This window comes from Mesitornis unicolor, unplaced genomic scaffold, assembly GCF_000695765.1.
Source record: "Mesitornis unicolor isolate BGI_N332 unplaced genomic scaffold, ASM69576v1 scaffold41547, whole genome shotgun sequence".
Lineage (NCBI taxonomy): Eukaryota > Metazoa > Chordata > Aves > Mesitornithiformes > Mesitornithidae > Mesitornis > Mesitornis unicolor.
The window spans coordinates 49,833-73,672 of NW_010195170.1; the positions used below are offsets into that span (position 1 = coordinate 49,833).

General features: G+C 40.4%; 1 protein-coding gene across 1 annotated transcript in view; it reads right to left on the reverse strand.

Annotated features, from left to right (window-relative positions):
* The window catches only part of MKL1 (megakaryoblastic leukemia (translocation) 1), a 45,420-nt gene that overhangs the window by 17,738 nt on the left and 3,842 nt on the right, over window positions 1-23,840 (reverse strand). Inside the window, 1 exon segment of the mRNA XM_010188029.1 lies at window positions 9,444-9,509. Within this exon segment, the coding sequence (XP_010186331.1) occupies window positions 9,444-9,509 (66 nt within the window).

Consider the following 23,840-nt stretch of genomic DNA (forward strand, 5'->3'; position numbering starts at 1 on the left):
CTAATCTTCATTTCAAACAAATGCATTAATTCCTACAAAACAGAGTCCAAAATCACAATGCATGAGTTCAGTGCTCCTTCAGCCCAAGTCACATATTTAAGATGGCACAATGTGTGAATGAAGGGAGATACTGCCGCAAAGCATCAAACTGGTACTGCTATAAACAGACTAAACTAAGGCCGAGGAATCAAACCCAAATCTCCAAGATAACCACAGAGACAAGAAGCCAGGCAAAATTGTTCAAACATTCCTGTTCAGGGTTTACCCTGCAGCGTACAAAAGCAAATTTTAGCCTTGCAAAACTTTCAAAGATAGTCATATGCAGAGCTTCAAGTTCCTGTTACCTAGTGTGAGAAATAAGTGGAATCAGAACCAAATTCAGTCACTCTAAGAACGAAACATAGCAGGGGAATCCTGACTCAACTGCTGAGAAAAGAGGTCAAAATATCTGCACATCCTGCACTTGCTTATGCAGTCAACAGAAGACATCAAGGTTTGTGAGGAGCCAAATAAAGGGAAGAAAGAAAGAAAAGCAAAAGGGTCTTCACAGGCCCTCATAGCTCAAGTGTTTAGGGAGGAGGAGAGGCTGCAAAACCTCCTGCAATCAGCTAGGTCACTAGCAGAGGATATTAGACATGGTTTAGCGGTAGACTTGGCAGTGTTAGGTTTACAGCTGGACTCGATCTTAAAGGTCTTTTCCAAGCTAAATGATTCTATGTAGGCTGACAGAGGAGAACCAGCACATGAGCTTTCCTTGGCCACAGTATCTCGCTCATCATAGACAACACAGTGATATTTGAACTGCAAATCAGTTGGTCAGACAACATGCCATTTGTAGAAAGGCTACAGCTAAATTCAAAATACTGAGTCAAGTATTCTGCTCTTCAGTTAGATCAGTTCCCAAGGGAAAGGTAAAATCCTCCTTTGCTGTGACAAAGGGAAGCTTGTGTCATGTCCAAACCCAACCTCAGACATGTTGGCTTAATTCGGAACAGCAGGCAGCCTGCTGCCGCAGCTCGACACCCCCGCTCTCAACCAAATTCTAGTTTCTCTCTCTTGTTTACTATGCTTTCGTAAAAAGATGAGATAAAGGGCTGCAAATAGGCTCGATTACTTCCTCTGTCGGTTCAGGGTGGAGCTCCCATCCCATAGCATGTGTAGCATTTGATGAGAGACGCAAATCTGGCGCCACAGATCAAGGCAGTTTGAACTTTCTTCCCCCCTTCCAAAAAGCATTTCTTACAAGATGGAAGAAAAAAGTACTGAAAAACTGAGTCACATGCACAGAAGGAGCCGTCGTCTTGCTGGTGGGGCAGTATCAAAGAGCAGTGTGCTACAGAAATATGAAAAGGGGGTGGGAAATACACAGATGGGAGGAGATCTTCATCGGCACCCTTTCCTCCTTACGCAGTTTCACATCTAGTACGCAGATTTGATTATACTTGAGAATTCTTGGTGATTTTGTACCCCAGGCATTGGTAAGAGCCCATGTATTAAAGCCAAGATCTCAGTATCAAGAAAAGAAGTCACAACTGGTAAATTGTGATTATTCAACCCCCAAAATATATAAACTCAGAAAATTCAGAATTAAGACTGATCTAAAAAACTTAACCCAAATCTTTTCATGAAGGTGAGAAACACATCTCCGGCACCCAAATGCAGCTTTGCCCTTCAGTAACACCTTCCAGCACAATATCTTTAATAACAAAGAATCACGAGTGTTTCTCATCTCAAACTGAAGAAAGGCTGGAGAAGGGTTCTTCCCCACACTATTACTGTTGTCAGCACTGCCAAAGCATGGCATTACAGTCAGTGTTATGGCTTTACAGTCTCCCCTATTACCGAGCTATTTCAATCAGCAGAGATACAGCACATAAGACGGCAGCCAAATAAAGGCCATGCTACCGAGATCATTCAGTGAGGCTCTGACTGTTGTGGAAGCCGGAGCTGAAGAAGTCCTGCCTCCCTGACACCCTGCCTCCTAGGGCCACCTCTTCCTGCACAGCATATTGGCTCACGGAGCCATTCTTCCCAAAAAAAGCCACTCTCAGCTTCCTGAACTGAACCTGCTCTGGTTCCATGAGCATCCGTGTACAGGTGGGACCATGGTACCCTGCCTCAAATCATCTCAGCTCCCCACAGAGCCATGTACCAGCTGGAGCTGCTTCTAATGCCTGAATCAAGCACCTCTCCAGAGCCCATGTCCACAACTCAGCACAACTGTCAGTAACTTTATTATAGCAGCATCTCCTTTAGGATACAGCTGAAGTGTAAGTTTTTCATTAGTTTTAACTGTGTGAAAAGCCTTAATTGTACATTCCTCACAGCAAATGTAAAATTAGTGACAGAAAGGGCTAAGATTTTTCAAGGCTCAACAGTGAGTTAATTTGAACTGTAGCAGATACGTGTAATTTCTCAGAAAGCTCACCCTCTTTAGGAGTAAAATGGAAATTGTCACCCATGGTAACAGTTATCAGATATATGGGTGACTACAGCTACAGCTTTGTGTCTAAGAACATTTACAGCAAATGCAGATAATGTATAACCCACTCTGTTCATCCTCATTAACTCTTGGCATTCAAAAGACATTACCTATATCCGAAATGAAAAATCAGAATGATAAAGCTTCATTACAATTAGGATTACGCCACCTCCAAACTGAAGAAGGAAAGGGAGATAAGGAACTTGTACCAGGATCCATGCATTCCTAGACCAGACTTCATGCCTGCTTCTGGGATGGATAATCCTCCTTTGCAAACTCTTCTGACAGCTTTAAGGATTGCCCTGGCTGGGGGAGGTGTGGGATCATGAGAAAAAAACAGCGAGACCATTCCCAGCCAACGAGTAAGAATGAATCCAAGATTACTGTGGGAACATGAAGGGAATAAAGCTGTATTACATACCAGATTTTACTCCACTGAATTATGATGTTTCTCTTGCAACTGGCAGAGTTAAATCTTTCATCATTGCAGGGATCAAGGACTAAACACAACCTATCAAACCCCTGAGCGTGGCCTTTTCTTTCTACAACTTCAGAAGGGCAAACGGCACATTTCCATTACTAACACAGTGAACTTTCCTATTCCGACCATGTCTTATTAATCACAGATGATCTAAACACATGGAAAACAAACACAGAGTGCTATCTAAAAATATAAACAAACCAGGTGCAGTTATTAGGCCCCTGACAATAAGGCTCTCAGCTTAAATGTACAGACTCCTTCTCCACACAAAGCCTCAAGGCTTTGAAATTGTGCTTCAAGAGAAGAGATCAAAGTGAAAGAACCAGCAAATAATTCCTGGGAGACAAGTTACAGGTAGATGATCAAATTAAAATAAAACCAGTTACAGATTTCTGTGCTACATGCCACAGACAGAAATACAGCTGCAAGTGTCCTCTACAGCTTCTGTCTGTTTTACGATACCTGCTTAGTGTTCCAGCCTTACTCTCAGAGCATGACATCGAGTATATAAAAAGTCTCGCTGCAGCCTCTATATTTGAGGTCCCATTCCGTACACAATGAATCAGGAAACAGCAAGGTTTCAGAGGTTAAACGGAGTAGTAAAAAAAAAAAAAAGCTGTTCTTGTTTTTAGATCTTTAAGTCTTTACAGGTTTGGACATTTTATTAAACAAGTCTGGAAGTAATTATATTTGCAGTCCATACACTTGTTTTTAACTCCTTATCCTAAATGAAAGCAGTTTCAGCTTGTTTTGTGGAAAAAAGGTATGAAAGTGAAGCAGTCCCTAATGAGCAGAACAGCAGACACTAGATGGCAGGGAAGTAAACATTTGTATTTTTGTTTTGTTACTATAAATATATTCCAAAAATACAGGGAACGTCACTACAGAGACCTGATATGTAAAGCAGCAAAGAGAATGATGGAAATACATTATGCAGCAGAGAGGCACATAGGCATAGCAGTTCATCTTTTATCCTAGCCTTTACATAGGAGATAAAACACTGTTGAGACATTAAGAAATGCACTTGAAGTAATAACAAGCATGACTGCAGAACAGTTCCTGCCACAAAAAACACTGCACATGTAGATAAATGTGTATGATCCAGGAGCTTACTGCCTCTTCTTTCTTTGACATACACCAAAAGATGCTTCTGTTTCACAATTAACAGTCAAACAAGTTTAGGAGCTAGGTTATTTTGGTTTGGTTTTCGTTTGACAATATTTAATATGTTCTCCTGTAGCTACTGTTTGTAACAGGAACGAGAAGTTGACTATATCCGCAAAGGACAGGTCTCCTTCAACTACTGTCCCATATACTACATTGACAAGTTTCAGGTTTAAAATTGGCAGCTTAATAAGAAAATATGAACATTAATAAAATATTAAATATAGAGAGCTATGCAATGAAGTTGGAAGTACATAATTTTCATCAACCAAATTACTTTTTTAAAATTGAGAAGCAGGTAAAGGCGAAAGCAGCAGTAACATTTTTAGCTACTCTACACAAACACAAGTGTGGATGTATGGCCAGTTTTTGGGGTTGAGGTGTTAAAGTTTAGAGACATGGTTTAACTTTAGAAACTCACAGGTGGCAAGCATTGCACTTCCTGAAATCAATTCCTCAAAGATCTTTGTCTTCTTGTGCTGGTAGCTGTGCTGGATGCAGAAAAGCTTTGCCTAGATGAACATCAACACTGATATGGCAAAGCGTAACCTGTGTTCTGTATCCTTAAATCACTGAGTGTCCCCAGTAAATGGCAATTCCTTTAGAATTAATTCTGAGCAATGTGTCATAGCCCCCCACAGAAGCAAATACTGTATTTTAGGTTTATAACAAATATTAAATTTTCTCCCTTAACCTTATGGCTACAACAAAAAATGCAGCTAGTGATATGACAGGCCTAATGAGATTATAATCACTAGACTGCCTGCTGTATTACAGTCATTACTAATCGTGTGATATGTTGCAATGGAGCTATGGCACACTCTCCTCATGTAGTCCAGAGATAAAATACATTCTCCTCAGATCTGAAACCCAGCAGCACAAGATTCACAAATCTTGTATTCTGAAATACGCTCAAGCAATTAACAGGCTGCATGTCCAAGCAGAAAACTGCATTAGAGTGTTGGTAACGCAGACCTATCACATGGAAACACCTCGGCACCTGTAAAAACAGTCACAAAACCCAGCACAAACGCCATCCTTTTTGGGTTCTATGTATATTCATGCGTTCTGCATATACTGCACTCCTGAATGCAAACACACAGTCAGAGTAGTTGGATGTGGGCACATAACATGGCAAACACCCAATACAGTGAAGTGAAGCGAAAAAGAAGCTCTTGGAAATTCTCTGCGTGCTCTGCAGCCACTTTCCTTCTAGATTTCAGTCCAGACGATGCCCTTTTCAAAGGCTGCCTGTGTCATCTTTCAGATATTCACAAAGCAGTGCTACAGAGCAACATGAGGCACCTTCCCAGAAATGATCTGCTTCACCTGCTTGGGTGAAATCTGATGGCCACAACAGCAGCTTTCCTGCAGGACTGTGCCACATGACAACCTTGCAAGCTTGCCTGTATTTTGTGTTTAAAGCCAGAAGCCAAAGATCATGATCACAATGCATAAAGCAATGGGCATGTAAAGCTTTAAATCTTGCAAAAGAGAAAAAAGCACAATGTATCTTGCAAAGCAGAGATTGCTACATTTACCAACGGTCTTTCCCCTAAATATTTTTGCTGTTTTTGTTGAAGATACTTTCCACATATCTTTCTACTCAGATACATGTTAGCTACTATTTTAAACATCATTTTCAAGGGTGAAAAACTGGATGTTTAATACCCCCCCAAAAAACCTTACAATAGCTGTAACCTTTAAATTTGATACTGTAAAAACTGACAGAACTGTCCTACAGCGTAAGAGTTCAAGGAGTTGAGCACAGACAGCAGATTTTGTTTAGCTTGCATTTTACAAGGACAAGAAGATGAAAATTACCTCTGCATAGCTATGAAAAAATGCAAATAGCAAAAAAACTTCTCTATTTGCACTAACAGAGAATAGGCCAAAATCTGAATAAATATGAAAGCAGCTCTCCTTGTATCTAGATACAGTCCTTCTAGCTCAAATCACAGGTATGCCAGATGCAGACGAAGACTTGCTTCCCACCTCTTTTCTATGGGCAATTGAGAATTTTAATCTTCACCTAATGAATCCTGCTACCAGTAAAAGGTTACACAAAGTGATAACAGAAAAGAAAGAAGAATTAATGAAGCCTAAACCCCAATTACTTTGAATCCTCTGTCACTGCTTATAAACGCTTTATTTCTTACTACAATACAGTAATCTTTTATTGAAACATAGCCCTACTGTAGGTGGCTTGTGGGTTGGAAAGGTTATTCAAGCAAGATTAAGTATACTTGATTTTAAAAAAAGCTGAAACACTTGCCTTTCCTCTCTACCATATAAATAAAATTCCACACAGGAACAAAGTAAGCAATTCCCAGCTCCATTCTGAACAAGAAAAGCAGGAGTGGTGTGACTCTCACTTCACTGTGTCACAAACGTGTTTTCTCCCACTCCTCAGGCTTACACTGTCCAAAAACTTCATGTTGATGGAAGCCTGAAATACAATTTCTCATTTAGGGCACCAAGCTGAATCTAAATACCACATAAGACTTATACTGCAGTCAGGAGAACCAAAGTTACCAAAGTGAGTTTGCACACTTGATAGCTATTAATGTAAAACAAAAACTTTTACTTTTCCCAAATTTGTTTTCATGGATTTTTGCCCATCTGTTTGGGTACAAGATCCAGTAACTGATCTGTATCAAAATCTGATCTAAATGAACATGAAGGATAGAACAGTAAGACCAAATCTGCACAGAACAACAGCTGATGCTGAGGAACTGACATCTACACTCCATATATGAAGGTGAAATGGGAGGTGGTGTGCCAGACAAGCTGTAGTCTCATCTCATGGCCTGAATGCATATTAGCTGTAAGCAGAAAAATTTCCAGTTTACTTTCATCCCAATGTAATCAACTCCCAAACTCCATTTCAAGGTGCAAAGCAAGGTACAGTAGGCAGGTGCAATCAGGAGCTTCACTTTAAAAGCACCTTCCTGATGCAAGCTGTAATGCTAATGTAGATACAACTGCAACTACCATAATTCTCTCAAGAGTGTTAAGGCTCTTCAGATGGAAAATAAAGGCTGGAAGCCAACCAGCATTTCACATGGAAAGCGCACTCCAGCTCATTCAGTTCAGCACCAAAACATCCACTGGATTCCCGCTTTTTAATTTTTGATAAATCATCATAAAGGGCTATGTGAGGCTTGGTTCCTGACTAACAAATTCAAGAGGGAGACATGGGGCCCAGTATAGCCATGTTTAGTAGCAGATGACAGAGGAACAAGATTAAGTACCTAAATGTTCTCACAGACATGGAGTTCAGGGCAGAGAGATGGAACAATATAGGGTATCTGCACATTCCCAGCAGTAAGTAAAAATGTCTATTCTGAATTGCTGAATGTAGAACCAAAGCTGCCATGGCTGTGAGACGCCTTCAGGAGGAACATGGCCCCTAGCCATCCTTCCTACTCCTCCAGTTAAAAATGGGACTTCTGCTTTAAATATCACGATTTATCTCACAGCTGATCTTCTCATTAAAAATGGCCCAGTCAAATCATGTTTCAAACATTTCCCTGTGTGTGGTTATTTCCAGTTGGCAGGTAGGTATGGTTAAATGATACCGTGACTTGGAGGCAACTAATTTCAAATCGTGTTTAGAAAAGATCTGCTGAAGTGTTTTTTCCTCCGTTGCAGAAAGGAACTTTTTCATGTGTCGCCAACATTTTCACAGTGATATTTCACTGAGCGTTCTTCTTTGGTCTGTCATAAAACTTACATGTAAGGGACATAAATGAAGCAACGAAGGGCACAAGTCTGCAAAGACCAGTTATTTAGGCTATATTTTAAGCAAATTTAAGACTGACTAATTACTGTGGGTGCCTTACTTGAATTACTTGCAAGGGCCTCATTTTCAAAGGGCCCATAAAACAGACCCCTCTCAGGAATCACAAGTTTGACCAGCCATACTTTGAAGAAACTGAACATAACTTAATATAGTATTTGCATACATATCCACCTAAAGCAGGAGACCACAAAGAAGTCAGGAACATTTTCTTCTGGGAAGCATTAGTAAAAGGGCTCAGTCCCTGGAATATTAAGTCTTTCATCCGAAAGCAAGTAAGCGTATTCTGTAGAAGCACATTTATGAGTTCCCCAAGTAAAAATAAGAAGATAGGCATGACGTACTATATTCAGACAGGATAATCTTTCCTGTTTGATTTGGTAACAGAATTTTAAGTGGGGTCCCAGGAACATCTTGAGCATGTCACTGCCTCCCAGTGAGCCACTTCAGCTGACAGAGTGCTGCTGACAGGTTTTCTTCATTCAGAGAGAGAGCTGACAGCCTAACCTTACGCCTTTAGCAAAGTCTAAGTCACATCCCTGTGTCATATTACAGCGTGCACCCCAGAAATAGAAGGAATGAGAAACTCCTCATTACTACACTGACTTCAAATAAAGCTTGTGAAATGGGAGAGGGAGAAAGTTTCTGAAAAAAATAAACATATACCTGATCCATTGCCTTTTACTAAAGTTGTTAAGTGAAACTGAAAGGATCTCAAAAAATAAAACACTTGTGTTTTTGTCCTGCTTCAAGTTGTTACCTATAAGTCATCTAGTTCAGAGGTACCAAAGCATGATAAAACTATTTGTCAGATATGTTTTTGCATTTTGGGGTGAAGAAAACACAAAAACCCATCTTCTCCAACACTAAACTGATAGTGAATTTATTAAAGCTCAGTATTAAGGTAAATCTTACGTGTCTACCCAGAAAAGTAGTTCTCTGGCCCTGCAGATTTTGCCTTCCCATGCAGGAAGGGACTGGCTGATGCTCTTAGTGCTCTTTCTAGCTTTGTTTTCTAGCTACAGATATAAAAGAGGGTCCCTTGTTGGTTAACACCTTGTTCACACTGCCTGTTTTCGTTGGTTTATGGAATATGTACATACAAAGTTACAACTGCCTCAGAGGTCTGGAGCCGACAAACAAGAACAGAAACTGCAGAGGCAGGAAGCCTGTTAAAAGAGTGATTACCAGCATGTGTCAAGTATTTAAGACATTTCTAACTTAGTATGTTCTCCAGAAGACTCTTGTCACTGTGATTAAATACAAACATTATTTTGGAGTACAGTTACACTTGGAGCCATTACTCTTTTCCTCAGTACTGGAGGTGGCCCCTAGTGTACTAGGTACACCTAGTGGACCGACACTTCAGAAGCACCAAGTTGGGTGGGGCTTTTATAGATGATGTTTTTCAGGCAGAAACAGAGAATCTGTTCTTTCAAGTCGTATGCAAAACGATTCTCCCCTCAAAAACATGCATAAAAACACTAAGACAAAAAGTTTTAAGTGATACTTACGCGGCATGATCCCTTGGCTCACCAGCTCCTCCCGTGTGCGTCGCTGCTGGAGCTTCAACTGCAGCACTGCACGACAGCAGAGAGAGGGAAGAGAAGGAAACCCATCAGTGTGAGAAACAACTGAAGAGACATTTTTAAATGCATCTTGTTTTCTTCTCTGGATGCCAAGGCACTAACAAGCAGCAGAACAAGAAGACCTCCCCTCCCACCCTGCTCCCCGGCCTCACTGCAATTGCAGAAGTGGCTTTCAGCAGTCAGGTTTCCGTATTCTTCTGTGGGCAACAGGGAGAGGAAGTTGCACAGGGTCTTTGCAGGGTGATAAAAATCCGCAAAACCAGGCTTGTTTCTCAATTCTTTCTAGAGCACCAACTTCTTTCCAAACCATTAAGATTAAAAAACAAACAAAGAGAAACACTGCCTGACAGTCCTCCAATAAACACAGAGTGACACCCCAGCTGCTAATGACTCCTGAAAACTCTAATTACCATGTGTAGATTAAATTGATATGACAAAATTATTGGTCATTACTCTAAATTACAAGGCTGATTTCCTTCCTCAACTCAGAAATTCACCTTCAGAAACACCTCATGAAAGTGCAATATCATGGATGTATCTAGAAGTGCCTTTGTAACACAGCAAAAGGAATCTCTTATCACTAGAATTTTTCCTATTTATTTTAGAGTAATAGTAATTTACCTGTCTGAAATGCAATTATATTTTTTTTCTAATGCAAATCTCTGGAACAGTAATAATTTCTACATTTAGATTATAACAGCAGTTTCCCTTTACACAACACAGTTAAAACAATGTTCTAGAGATTGTTTCTACAAACAGTCAAGGACAGCTTCCATACGAAAGAGACCTTACAAAACCTAAGGAAAAAATCACACGTGGATGTGCACACACACGTGCGCGCGCACACACACACACGTCAGTTCGGGACAACCTGAGTGAACCTCAAGAGATACTGAATTCTATTTGCAATCTAGCCCAAGCTCCTAAGTATATTCAACATAAAGTATTATAGAATGAATGGCATGGCATCTTCACTGTTTTCATCTCAATTCCTCTGTCAAAATTATGTCTGTTGTAAAGTCTACATAAGAGAAGTCCACACAAATGCAGTGGGACCACCAGAAAGCAAAACTACTCTACAGTCCAACAATACAATCTCATTATAATCCTGTGCTTCCTTTCTCAAGGACTTTTCTTGTCCAATACATTAATTTCATACATTATAGGCAAATTTATACTGTACATTCCCTAAAGTAGGGATCAAAAAAATTTCAGGAGAAGATACCACTTCATCTACTTACACACATCATATTTCACCCGTTTCTTTCAACCTCCTATTTGCAGCTTGCATTTCACTAAGATACATCTTCCAATAAGGGTTCTGGTCTTCATAGGAAGTTAACCAGAGATCCATCTCTTCCCTGGTTGTTTGCATAGCAGCTATCACCCTCACTTAAATGCACACTTACATTTTCAGTTGGAATTGCCTAGCTTCCACTTCCCTTGGCTCTTGAGGTACCTTTCTTTGAAAGGCTTACGACAGTAAGAATATATTTCCTACCTGTGAAGGTTCTTCTGTACACAGTGTGCAACCAAGTTACCTCTCTTCTGTTTCTTAAGCCAAACTAGGATTTCTTAATATATGCACCCTGGGCAGAAAACTACTTCCCTTAGTACAGAGAAGGGAGAGAGGGAGGGAGGGTGTACAGAGCACCATGCTAATTCTGTGTGGGATCAGCCAAGAGCCAGAGCGAGGAGGAGGGAACACAGAGAGGAAGGAACGAGCCTTTCATTTGGCCGTGAAACTGCAAACAGAAGTGGTAGTCCCAGACTCTTCCTCCCACCCAGCCTGCAATTGCACTCCTACTTCTCTTCTAGAGTGAGGGCTAATACAGTTTTTCGACTGGCCCATTCACAGAGCTCTTCATTTGCTGGATTCGTTCTGAAGTGATCAAAACCCAAATCAGGTGATGACACATCTACAGGAGCAGTTGAGCTAACAGCTTGCTGCGACGGAGTCAAATCTCTCACCCCCCACACCATCTCTTGTGTTCCCCTGACTGGTTGCTGGACTCACAGACTTGGCAGAGACCACAGCCCAAAGAAAATGGGGAATAGTTTTCTGCCTCATCAGTGAGTTGAAGAGGACGACTGTATAGCCAGGTATTGGCTAACACTAACATAAGGCGGGAGTGAGACTTCATCCTTGCAGCAGCAGTTTGCCATTAAGTGATTTCAGCCCTGTTAGGTAACAGCACATTAAATCTCTCACGATGTGGCATTATTTCCACTAGTGAGCCATTTCAGGGACTCATTTCCATACCCTAAATTAGCACATCTCACTAAACGGATACGAGCAAGGCACAGACCTGCAGCATCACATCTATCTCCACAGCTTTAAGCGCAGATAATCTCATTATTACTTACGTCTTCCCACTTACACAGCTGGCAATGTTTGTTAGCCCTTTTTGCCACTTTGCTATTTCCTTGCTAGGACCATCTACTTTCCTTCCCATTTCCAACGATATTTACTGTCTACCTTTCACCTCCCAGAATTGGGGATTTTCAGTGAAAAACTCCCACACACAGGTGTGGCTGGCATTTTATGATCCTTGGTGCCCTCATCTGTATTTATGCACATTTTGCCCAACTGCCTCAGTTTGCTTAAATGATCTAAACCATTTTTTTAAATGTCATTATTTATGCCTCCACTAATCTTTGTTCTGTCCACACCATTACCATCTTGCATTTGTTCCAGACTGCACTGGGCTGATCCCAACCAGAAAGGCTTTTCTTCTGTCTTTGATTACAGTCAGTTCTTAACCCACTTAAGCAGTACTTCATTAATTTCAAAGACACCTTTTAAAACCAACATACACCACACCACTAAGTTAAAGACCTTATAAAAGTCTATTACACCCAGACAAAACCCCTAGCAACCAAATTTCACGTATCCAAATGGCAAAATCACATTTGAGCAGGCCTGTTTTCACAAACTGAAAAGCTGAATCACGTGATTTTACTGCTATTCTTACACCATCTAATTATTTATCACATTTTCCAGGTTTTTTGTCCTGGAACTGACTCTTTACTCGCTCACCCTTTTTCAGTAGTGATGCAAAATGTCACTGGTCTTTCACTCCTCTGAGGTCTCCCTGCTGTTCCCAGATTTATTAGAAATCAGTCTCAGGCAGACAGCAAAAGACTTCTTCAAATGCCTTAAAATTCCCTTCCTGACTTCAGCTTCCCTCATGAATTTTCTAAATATAACTTATTTCTATATCAGTTACCATCTACTACCACTTTTCTCTACCCATTATATGCACCTTTTTTATTTTTAAATGCTACGTTCTTTCACAGCAAAAAACTAGCAAGTGTCAAGAGGGCTAAACTGGAGGATAGGAAAAAAGTCATTTTCAGGATACTTTTAATAGGCGCTAAGTAATTCCCGGAATTTGTGAATATTAAGCACAAGTTATAATCAGCATATAATGCACTTTTTTTCCAATACAGCTTATTTCTGTGGCAGGGAGGACAGCTAAAAGGATTACTTCAGTTCACTCCTGAATTCACTTTGGCTTGAATAAGTACTTGGAGTTCCCAACACCATTTCATATATTTAGGAGATCACCTGTTTACGTGTGCAAGTGTGTGAATCCTATATATAGAATAACAGATGTCCCAAGAGTCAATCCAAGGCTGCTGGACGGGGAGCTTAGCCAAAGGTCTAGAATGACCACAGAAATTCAAAGTTACTCAAAGACAAACTGGAGTGTAAACCTTACGATCACAAACCAACAATGTTCTTCTTCCTTTATCCCTGTACTGAACCTTTAAATTAATTTTCAAACGAAGAATAAATCACGTCATATAAAGGAGAGTATGTATCTGCTAGCTAGAAAATAAGTTCCATATTGCACCCTTCTACCCACCTCTTTCATTCAACTTGTGTCACAGTCTATGCAATGCTCTGTGGGCTTCACATGCTTGTCTGATTTTCCCACCCGAAAATGGGCGTAATTTATTTATTTCACAAGTACTGAAAAGATCTGAACTACTGTTAAAGTTTGAACAAGATTTTTATATCGCTAATGAACTGGTCCAAGGCAGTAAAATATTCTAGAGAAATCTGGGAGCTTGTATAGAAGACTGTTGCCAGCAGTTTAAGAGGAGGGGTAGAGAAGAATTGGAGGGGCTGTACTAAGAAACAAATAACATTGTCCACAGAGTGACACTGTTAGTGAAATACAGCACGTCATGATCATCTTTTGTTCGTCTTACCATAAAACTGCCTTAACAGGGAACCCACAGGCATATTCCAAGACCACAGCTTACTCCTGCCTACTCATGGCTAGTGGCAGCTCGGAGCAGTATAGGCTCAATATACAGAGGACACTTTCAGGACACTCACAACTCTAGTTGTAGTACAGGGGTGCATTAGTAGTAAACAGGAACAAGAACAAATATTTATGATGAGCTGAGGTGGCTTTTGCAGCTCATCATCTAAATCTGCAACAGCATGCCTGCCCTTAGACATACATACCTGAATGCTCTTCTATTTCTAAACCATGCTTTGTATTAAACAGTTTGACTAGAACTATTAGAGAAAGTAGACTGCAGCTTCTGCACCTCAGCAGCTCAAGAGGGGAAAAAAATAATCTCATCTTTGAGACTATCTCACATACCAGGACAGGTTTACGACACAAATTGAAAAATATTCTGCATTTCCTGTTTTTTGAGAACCAGAGAAGAGAAGCACAGAGCTCTGAACTGCAGCTTGTGGTGAGGCCCTGTGCATGTTATGTTGAATACAGACTTACTGCCAAAGGGACTCTCTGTTCACATTTCTCTAAAACCTTTTCCTCTAAGGAATCCCAAGTGATACTCAAGGTCGCCCAACCAAGGTAATGATTAAGCAGAGCCATATGGTGGATTACAAGAGCCAGCACGAGCAGTAGCACAGAACAGGAAGGGAGGAAGGTTGCTAAAGCCAAATAAAACCCTATAGAGGGGCTGAGGGAGGCAGAAGTCCTTGGAGTTTGAGCTAGGATACCCATGCAAAAAGGGAGAGTGCAAGAGATAAACGGCATATTAACTAGATAGGCTGTATGCTCATAGACAAGATTTATCGATCTTGTAAATTCAGTGAAAGCGTTTGGCCTGATAGAAAAATTCATCCTTGCAACCCAATCAATAAACCACATGATTAGAAAGAGAAACTACCAAAGAACAAGTGAAATTAGCCTAACTTCATTATCTAAGCTGAGGAAAGTGCAAGCGTAAGTAAACGCAGTAAAAAGCAAACTATGCACTTTAATGCTAAAAGGGTTCACGGTCACTTATTTGTATGCTGTTCAACACCTCTGCACACCCTATTTGAAAGTCCTGTGCTACAGCATCCACTTAACTCACGAGAAAGCATTAATACAGCATGAGCTGGGCTGGAACCCTGCCAGTCAGGTGGTCAACACCTCTACCTTTCAGTAGCGTTGAAGATTTTTTTAGAATTTTCACTGGCCTAGCATTGAGTAGGTCTGACTGGGTTTACTTTGTGAGGGTCAGAGACCACAGCCTAAGGAAGGGTGGCACTAGGCCATACCATTTGCTGCCCACACATATTTTTCAATTTTTCAGTACAATCTGTGTAACACCATTAGACTAAACCAATAGGCTATATGCAACCAACTTAATTGGTTAAATAAAAGACAACTTTGATGACATAGGACATTTGCTGAACAAAATCACCACAGCTGTTTGTGCAACACGGGAGCCTCTAACTTGAATACCACAGTCCTGCGTAACTACCGCTGTGAAGGCTGAAGCCACCTAACATTTACCAATCAGCCTGCAGCAGCCATAGCAATTACATTGAGAAGAGACTTTTTTTTTTCTCATTTCTGATTAAGTAGACACATTTGACCAGTAGCTAATGCCAAATTCAGCTTTGGGGTATGCAGCACATTGGCCGTTACTTTCAGTGGAGGTTATATCCTGCATATAGGACTGCATTCAGACCCTTGGAGATCGGTGAGAAAACCTTTCCCTCATCCAGAAAATGGTCTCTGAGCATTTTTCAGCTGTGCCTGCTTACTAAACAAATGTTGACTCGCATCAGCCCTTTCATGCTTCGATGGGAAGCCAGATTAGATTCTGACTCATACACCAGCAAGAGCAGCATCTACTAAACTCCAGTTGCAACACTTTTCTGTACAGAAGCAGCAAAGAGTGGTCAGTATTACCAAATTTTTTGGAGTGTCCACAAGAAGCTCTAAGAAAAATACAGCTATGATAGTTTGCGATCAGTGAGTGAGTATACAATAGTCAAAATTAATTTTGAAAATAACAAATTGCTGAGATGGAGGACTTTTTTTTTTCCAGAGCTGTGTTTTAGTGGTGCTGTCAACAGCACCCCCCACATCACACAGAATGTGCTAGAATGGGGGTTACCAACAAAGAAAAGCCAACTTTTCGAGCCCTTTTTTAAAGGCAATTTTCTGAGTCTAACAGTGTTTTAATCCACTAACTGCTGATGGGGAATACATGCTGGCTTTGCATTTAAGCAGACTGTGCAGTTAACAGAGAAGCATTTAAGTGAAGCAGACTGTAAATGACACCCAAACTGCAGGGATTATATGACAGTTTGCTACTCTGGGAAGGGGATGCCAAAAATTCATGTCCCTCTGTGGGGTGAAGGAGAAGCAGCAGGTACACCATTGATCCTCACAATCTGCAAGCATCCACTGTTGTCTGGAATAACAGCAATATGATTCTATTGATCTCAGTGCATTTTAAATAATAGCTTGCAGCAAGCCCAGGCAAAGGACAGTTAAGCAGAAGTTTATTTCTTTACTATCTGAGACTATCTCACAATTCCACTACCTCTTTTCTATACTGCAGTAACAACAGCTGCTATTAAAATGCAGGCAGTTTCCTCTTCTCTTCCTTAGCAACCATACTATGGAGAAAATGGAGTTTGGGAGGGTTAGGAATAGAAAGAGAATTTGTTTTGGTCTCTTACACTGTTACAAGAACTTTTCACACTAGAGGCAAAAGCCACTTATTTATATTCATGCTGTGGTCTTCTCTTTGTGAGAAGGAGGATTGGGATCACTCGCTACACCCCAAGAGGAGCTCTGTGAGGCAGATCCTGAACAGGAAACAAAACCAGGATCAGGAGCAGTCCCCTATCGCAGGCCACATGAATGATAAAAGTGGATTTCTGAGCAGCACTGCAGAAATCAGCAATATGCTTGGATGGACAGGTGTCTCCTATCAGTTTGAGGAACACTGAAAAACTCCCTATCCAGCAGAGACCATTGGAGGCACAAAGCCAAACAGGAGGTTTAACCAAGAAAGCCACACAGCTGCATCAAAGGCAGATCAAGGATAGAGGACTTGAAACTATTTTCACAACCACCTTTTCTGTCTTATCCTCACAGTAAGCTTTGGAGAGCATTAAAAATTTGTACAGGTGAGAACAGGAGTATGGTTCTGCCTGATGTAGACCTAAAACCTCTATCAAGAGATTCTTAAAAAACAGAACAGATCCTTCACCTCCAAAGCAACAACTTTCAAAATACTTCACAGTAGATGTGCTAGTAATAGCCCAAGGGTGTAATGTGGGTCACATAACACTAGGATTGGTTTTTTTCCATCCAGCACTTCCAAAAGCCTTCAGGCTCTCAAACGCCCAGAAGCCTTTAAAAGCTGCTGAAAAGTACAGTAAAAGGAGTGACTGATCATTTAAGAACACAAAAAGAGGAGGAAGAGAGAAAATTAACTGACTCTCACTCTCAGGACAAGAAGGGCTTGTTTCTGATAAAATCACACTCTTCAGAGCTTCTACAGCTCAAAATGTTCTTGGGTTATATAAAATCATTGACATGACATGCAGCCTGCTGACATGTTAGAAGCATTGTCCATATGACTGTGTTCCAGGAGACTAGTTTTAGCTACTAAAAAAAAGGCAGGTACAGGGCAATAATCCCTTTATGTTGGGAGGATGCTGCTGGAAGAGAAAACACAAAATAATAATTTTAAAAAATGTTTTCAAAGGATGATTAAATACTTCCATGTATGATCTTTTAATGAGTCAATGTTATGAGGCATTAAATAGCTCTCTTAATGGAGACAGCAAATACGGATTCTTTGATATGGTTAATTTAGCAGAAGAAATCAGTTCCCAAAAGCAAAAGGATCTGTTCCCATCTTCATGTATTATCACAGGTAGCTCGCTCGCCTGATGAGCACCGAACAAGCAGCTACCTCAGCAGGTCATTTTTGAGGCTTCCTATCAAATTCGATACAATGTGGAAATCCATCTAAGTAATATTAATTAAAAACTGTTTATTTTAGAAGATAAAGCCACTGTTTACAGCAATTTTAGTTTTGTGAGGACATAGCATTACAAGAGCAGTAGCATGGTCCAAGTATCACGACATAATATGATCTAACCTCCAGACAGGCCAGAATAGTTACTCCTGGTGGTGGTTCTCAAAGGCTCAAGCCAGCATTGGTGTTCCGGGGTGGTACAATATGCAGACACAAAAGGAAGAACCAGTTCGTAGTCTTAGAAATTGACAATCTCTGTCTTCAGTGTTGCACACAATTGGACATGTTTATTTTTTGGGTGCTACTCATGTATAGGACTAAATATATGCAAACTTGATTATTACTATGAAAGTTATGCTGACTTCTGCAGGGTTCTTCTTATGTCTATTTAAAATAAAGAGTAGAAGTTGCTGTGCATTTTACAGCATTTAGTTTTACATTCTTCCTTCGTGATTTAACCCCTGCCATTTCCATCAAACACGTAAAATTTAGCGGGGTTCATGACGTTTTAATAATTGCTGCTTTTTAATGCAATGCCAGCTTTGTCTTCTTTAATACTAACATTTTAAAATCAGATGTATTATTAGTAGTATATAGGTCTTTCTACTGAATGCATAGAAGCCCACTCTTATCATTAAATCTTGGTACACCTAATAGTCCATTTCAGCACTCACTGAAATTGTTGAAATAGAATAGGATTGTAAGAAATTAACTTGAAATACATGTAACCCGGTATATTTAGTAAGATATGCAACACGTGGAAATTGTGCAACAAGCTTGTCAACAAGTTGGTCTGCTTTCTATGCAGGGCATGGATTCTTAAAAAATCATTTCATCCCAGTAGTACTGGTTAGGTGAAAACTAAGTGTGTGAATAACGAGGCACATATCCATATCTGTGGAATCTGGCTACCACGCATGATTCAACAAGATGACCTGTAACAAAATATCTAGGTGGAAAGGTCTACCTAAAATTGACACACCAGTATCACTGATCGTTGGATTTGATGGTCTTAGAGGTCTCTTCCAACCTTAATGACCCTGTGATCATAATACAGTAAATGTTATCTGTAATCAGTGCTTTTTGATGCCATCTGTACATTCATTGCTGCTATCTATAGCTGGAAGAGAAGTCTTGAGGGGGGAAAAACAGAGAAAATTTCCCAACTCCCTGTGCAAACCTGAGTCACAGCCTATACTGATTTATATGTTTCCATGAAACAACAAACAAGGAGGAACTAACATTGCCCTTAACCACCTTGCAAAGAAAGCCCTAGAAAGAAATTCTCCAGGCTAATTTAATATGACGTGGCAGATGGGGACAAATCAAGGAAAAATAAGGAATGGGTAGATATATCCTGGCAATCAGATCTACAGCTGTCTACTAATGTACATAGTACAAAAGGCAAGCTACACAAGGGAAAAACAAGTTTGGACCCATTTCATTGTTTTTCTTGTAAAGATAGAGGTATCTCTGCCTATAAGAGGAGCAAGCTCCAACCTTTTTCTTTTCCTTAAAGATGAGACATGAGAGTTGTTCACATTTCTTCTGAAATATTATACAGAAGAAAAAAAGAAAAAACATGTTTGGAGATACCTCAGAATCTGAACATTTTTTTCATTTTATTTAAAGCTCTGAGTTCAAAGGATAAAATGTTTTTGGGTGCTTCTCTTAAGCAGAAAAAAAATCAAGTCTTGAGACAGTGCCAAGCCACATCCATGAAACACACGATTGATTAGACATGTTTATCAGACCAAAATTGATGAGGAAACCCTTCCATGCCTCTTTCAGCAGTAAGAGACACAGTCAAATATTTTTCCCTCATAGCTCACCTCTCATGCTGTAATTTCTGCTACAGCACAGCTCTCCAGCGTACTGACAGCCTCGCAGATCAAGGTCAAAATTTCATCAAGCGTTTCTCAGAGCCCGTGGTGTTGACCCAATGATTCAGCCTTCCTTCTGCCACAGGGCACCCTCTGCAGATACAAGTTAAAAGCTCCCTCCACAGAAATCATCTCAGGGTCAAGATACCACAGAACTTCTGTAAAACAGCTGGGGTACCTTTGACATATGAGCTGTGTTGTTGGGTTTTCCACTTAAACATGGAATAATTCTATATTTCCAAGACCCTTTCAGATTCTTAACCACCTAAAGACATTTCATTTACTGAAACCAAATGCAAATGAGAGCAAATGTGTTTTTCTACAAGTGGTAGAAAAAAACCACTTAGAAGTATGCAAATTAAAATACAAAACCAGCAGTTCTTTAGAAGAAGTAATTAGCCAGTTATATAGGGCACTAGGAAGCTGGGCCTTATAATTTTAAATTAGCCAGCTTGATCATCTTCCAGCTTCAGCTGGTTGATTGTGCTGACAGTTATTTCACAGGACACCGAAGTGTTTTTCCCCAACATGCACATTACATGCAAAATAAAGGCTCAGAGCCTTCCCTATCTGGTTAGCATTGCTGCCACCAGCTTTTGTCCAAGCCTCAGCATCCTCTCTTAGCAAGAATTTCAGGTGGATGCTACAAGGAATTAGCATATTTCTTTAATTCATGGTAGTGAGAAACAGCTTTGCTGTTCTCTCAAAGACTGCAAAGAACACATGCCACAATCTTGGCATCTGAGGTTCAAATAAAGATCCTGGCCTTTGTACTGCAACAGTCTGACACCTTCTTTACTGTTTAAGTACTATCTACTAATTTTTACTTCTCTGTGGATATTTATTTTCTTTCAAAATTCTGGACTGCAGATCTCCAAGGCTGACTTTCTTGGGATTTTCCATGAAGGAAGATCCACAGCATTGAAAGCAAATCTGGCTATGAGGCTTAATGTGGTTCTTAAATTCTATCATAGCTAGAAATATCAAAGTAATATAATTCCATGTAACAGATCAATCAGCAAACTAAAAAAACACAGCAGCCCAGAATGGCCTGTGTGACCACTGGCTTGAAACTGGTGGGCAAATTCTGCAGATGTTTAAAATGTTACTGCTGGCTCAGTCCTCTAGTGAAGGGCACAGAGGAGACCACAAGGCAGCAGCAGGTACTCCCACACTCATTACTCACAGTGGAAGCTTCTCTCCCACTGCTAATAGAGGTGGGCTCTCGCTAATACACTGAACAAAAGCAAGTGAAGGGCAGACACATTTCCTTTCCGTTGCTCCCTCCAGCAAAGAGGCAGGGGAGACAGCTATGAGGTGACAGTGTTTGCAACCACCGTCGTTCGATTCACAGTCACATGAAGACACAATCCTCGTCCCGAATAGCCTGCAGTCAATGTGACAGCTATTATTAGTAGCAGTAAAGCAGTCCTGCGGTGAGGCACAAAAGTACTAAGAGTTTAGCTTCTACTCCTAAAATGTTGTCTTCCACTTCTGAAAAGGGAGAATTTGACATCAGGGCATGGAAAAGAGTGTGTCAGCTGCAAACAGGCTTAGAAGGACTTTCACACATAAGTATAGCACAGAAAGAGGCATGAAATCTTAGGAAAGTGAAAGTGAAGAAAGAGAGCATCAAAAGAGCATCACAAACAGCATTCACCAAAATAAGAAAGAAAACCCACAACTGTTTGCAGGGACAGGTTACACGCTGCTTGTAATGACCAAATTACGCAAAGGAAGCTTGTACATTCTTGGCTTCCAGCAGTGCTGTGAAATTTGCAGAGACGAATAACCAAAGAACAGAGTTACTGCCACGGTCAATTCCTACAAAAAACCACAGCTATCATCCCCATGCATTTAATACTTGAGAAACGAGTAGCAGCATGCAGCTGGGGAAACTCCATGCAGAGAGTGTCAAAAGTGGATCTTAATCTCTTCCTTCTGTCACCCAGAGGGCATCACTCAATTCCTCCTGAACAAAGGAAGGAGGAAGGTTACCAAAAAGATGTTGAATGTGTCAGCTGGTAGGATGCAGCAGAGACATTATGAGAAATACCCTCAAAAAGGTGACAGGCCCTCAGACTCCAGTCTGTGCTTCGGTTCCAGGATCTGCCTTTGGGGATTGAGACTACAGAACAAGGTCTTTCTAAGCGTGGCTGGAACAGAAGATGCCTGTCTCTACCACAGGGAAAAATCCATTATGGATACTTCCATTGAAAACTTTCAAATAGCTATATTTTTTACAAAATAATTTCTTTACAGGTGCTTCTGAAGGGCTGTATTAAAATGATATTGTCTAGAAAGTCTGAATTTCACTAATTTTCACTGTCAGTTTTGGAAAGAATCCATGTCCCAGAGCAATATAGCCTCTTCCTTACTGACCTTCTCACACATTTCTTGTTAGCTTCATCAGGCTTAGTCTAACTTTAGATGGCAGAACTGCAGACTAGAAAGTTCAAACCTTTGTATCTTGGAAGAATGCTTACTATATTATATACACAATAAACTTTGACTGTAGGTCACCTGCACAATTCTTCTACCCATCTCATTGAACACCAGGAAAAATCCCGAATAAACTGATGAGCAATAAACATTTTGTAGTTCTTATCAGTAATCCCCATATTGTAATGGACTTCAGCTACTGCTGGTAAGTCTGGCTCTTAGCTTGAAGAAATACCAGGTTAGTAAATTTTACATACTGCCAGGAAAAAACATTGTATCTACTTCCACTAGCCCAAGTGAAAAAAAAAAAAAGAAAATGAGTTCTGCTCCACGTTAGTACCATTCAGCACATCATTCATCACCCATTTGCAGACCTCCTGCAAGAAAAAAGAACACAATTTGCCCCATAGGCTCACTGCACATTTTTGTTTGATAAACCCAAGCTATGACAGGGGCCATATTCCGTTTTCTACCATAGGCTGCAGAGGTTCTTGCCAAGAAATGTGCTGCTTTAACATTTTGGAGCAAAATTTATTGATGCAGCAGGTGACAAGATCAGTAATTCAATGCTCAGAAAAGACTGGATAGATGGGAGTTGGGGCACGAAAGGGAAGATCTAAGCAGACACTTATTTTTGGTACAGATATTCGTTAAGATGTTGATCAATGACTTGCAGGTGTGACAGAATGCTGAAAAATCTGTGGTGACTAGTGACAGGTCTTATAGATGATAAAAGTACCGAGATAAGATTTGCACAGGCAGCCTGATGTGGATCCAAAAACATGAGCAGGAACCACAGCTGTCACTGACCCTTATCTTCTTTGGGCAGGAGAGTCACAGTGACATCTGTCTGGCAAGGACTCTGAACAAGCCTGGTAACTGCAGAAGTTGTTTCTGGATGCAGAACAGGCAATCTGAGTTTAAGTATTATAATTCGGTTTTCAAAAATGCATCTGCTTTTCAACAGCTCCCTGTAAGTCTAAGCATCAGTCATTTGCTGTTTAAATGTATAAATAGAGATATTTTCTTCAAAAAATAGTTAACGTATAATTATCAAATAATGAAAAATTTGAAAGTCACACAAGTTTTTTCAAGTTTTATTAACATCTTTCCCAGTTGCTGGGATTATCAATACGCCAGCACCACTGCCATTGAAAATGAAGCTCAGTTTAACTGTGCAGAAAATTCAGTTGATAGGGCAGGAAAGTACTTACTGCAAATTTTACTTGGTATCGTTACTAGTTCAAAGCATTGTCTGCGCATATGCCACTGACAGCTGCACCCATTGCACCACACCCAGTTTCTATTCTTTTTGTTTTCTGCATGTGTTGAGTCCTTACATCTCCTCGCTCTTGCAGGTCCAAGTCTACATCTCTTTCCTTTTAGTATTACTCTGTGCTAAAGAAAGTATTATAGGAGCTGATTTTTGACAAATGAAGTAGATGACAGTGTGGTAAACAAGCTAGCCTCTGTTCCTCTCCTCCTCCTCCTCCCATTCCCAGCATGAAAATAGCCAGGGCTAAAGCAACAGCTGGGGATCATTACACTGACAGGAATAGTTCAGTAAACTCCAAGAGGGGAAAACATGTCATATCCAAAAAACCCAAAAACATGCTAGGGCAGAAGGACTGAAAAGATATGTGAACTCCAGGGATAATACTACGACTCTCCTTCCACTGATAATGACTGACTTGTAAAAACCCTGGTTGTTCAGTATTAACTCTTT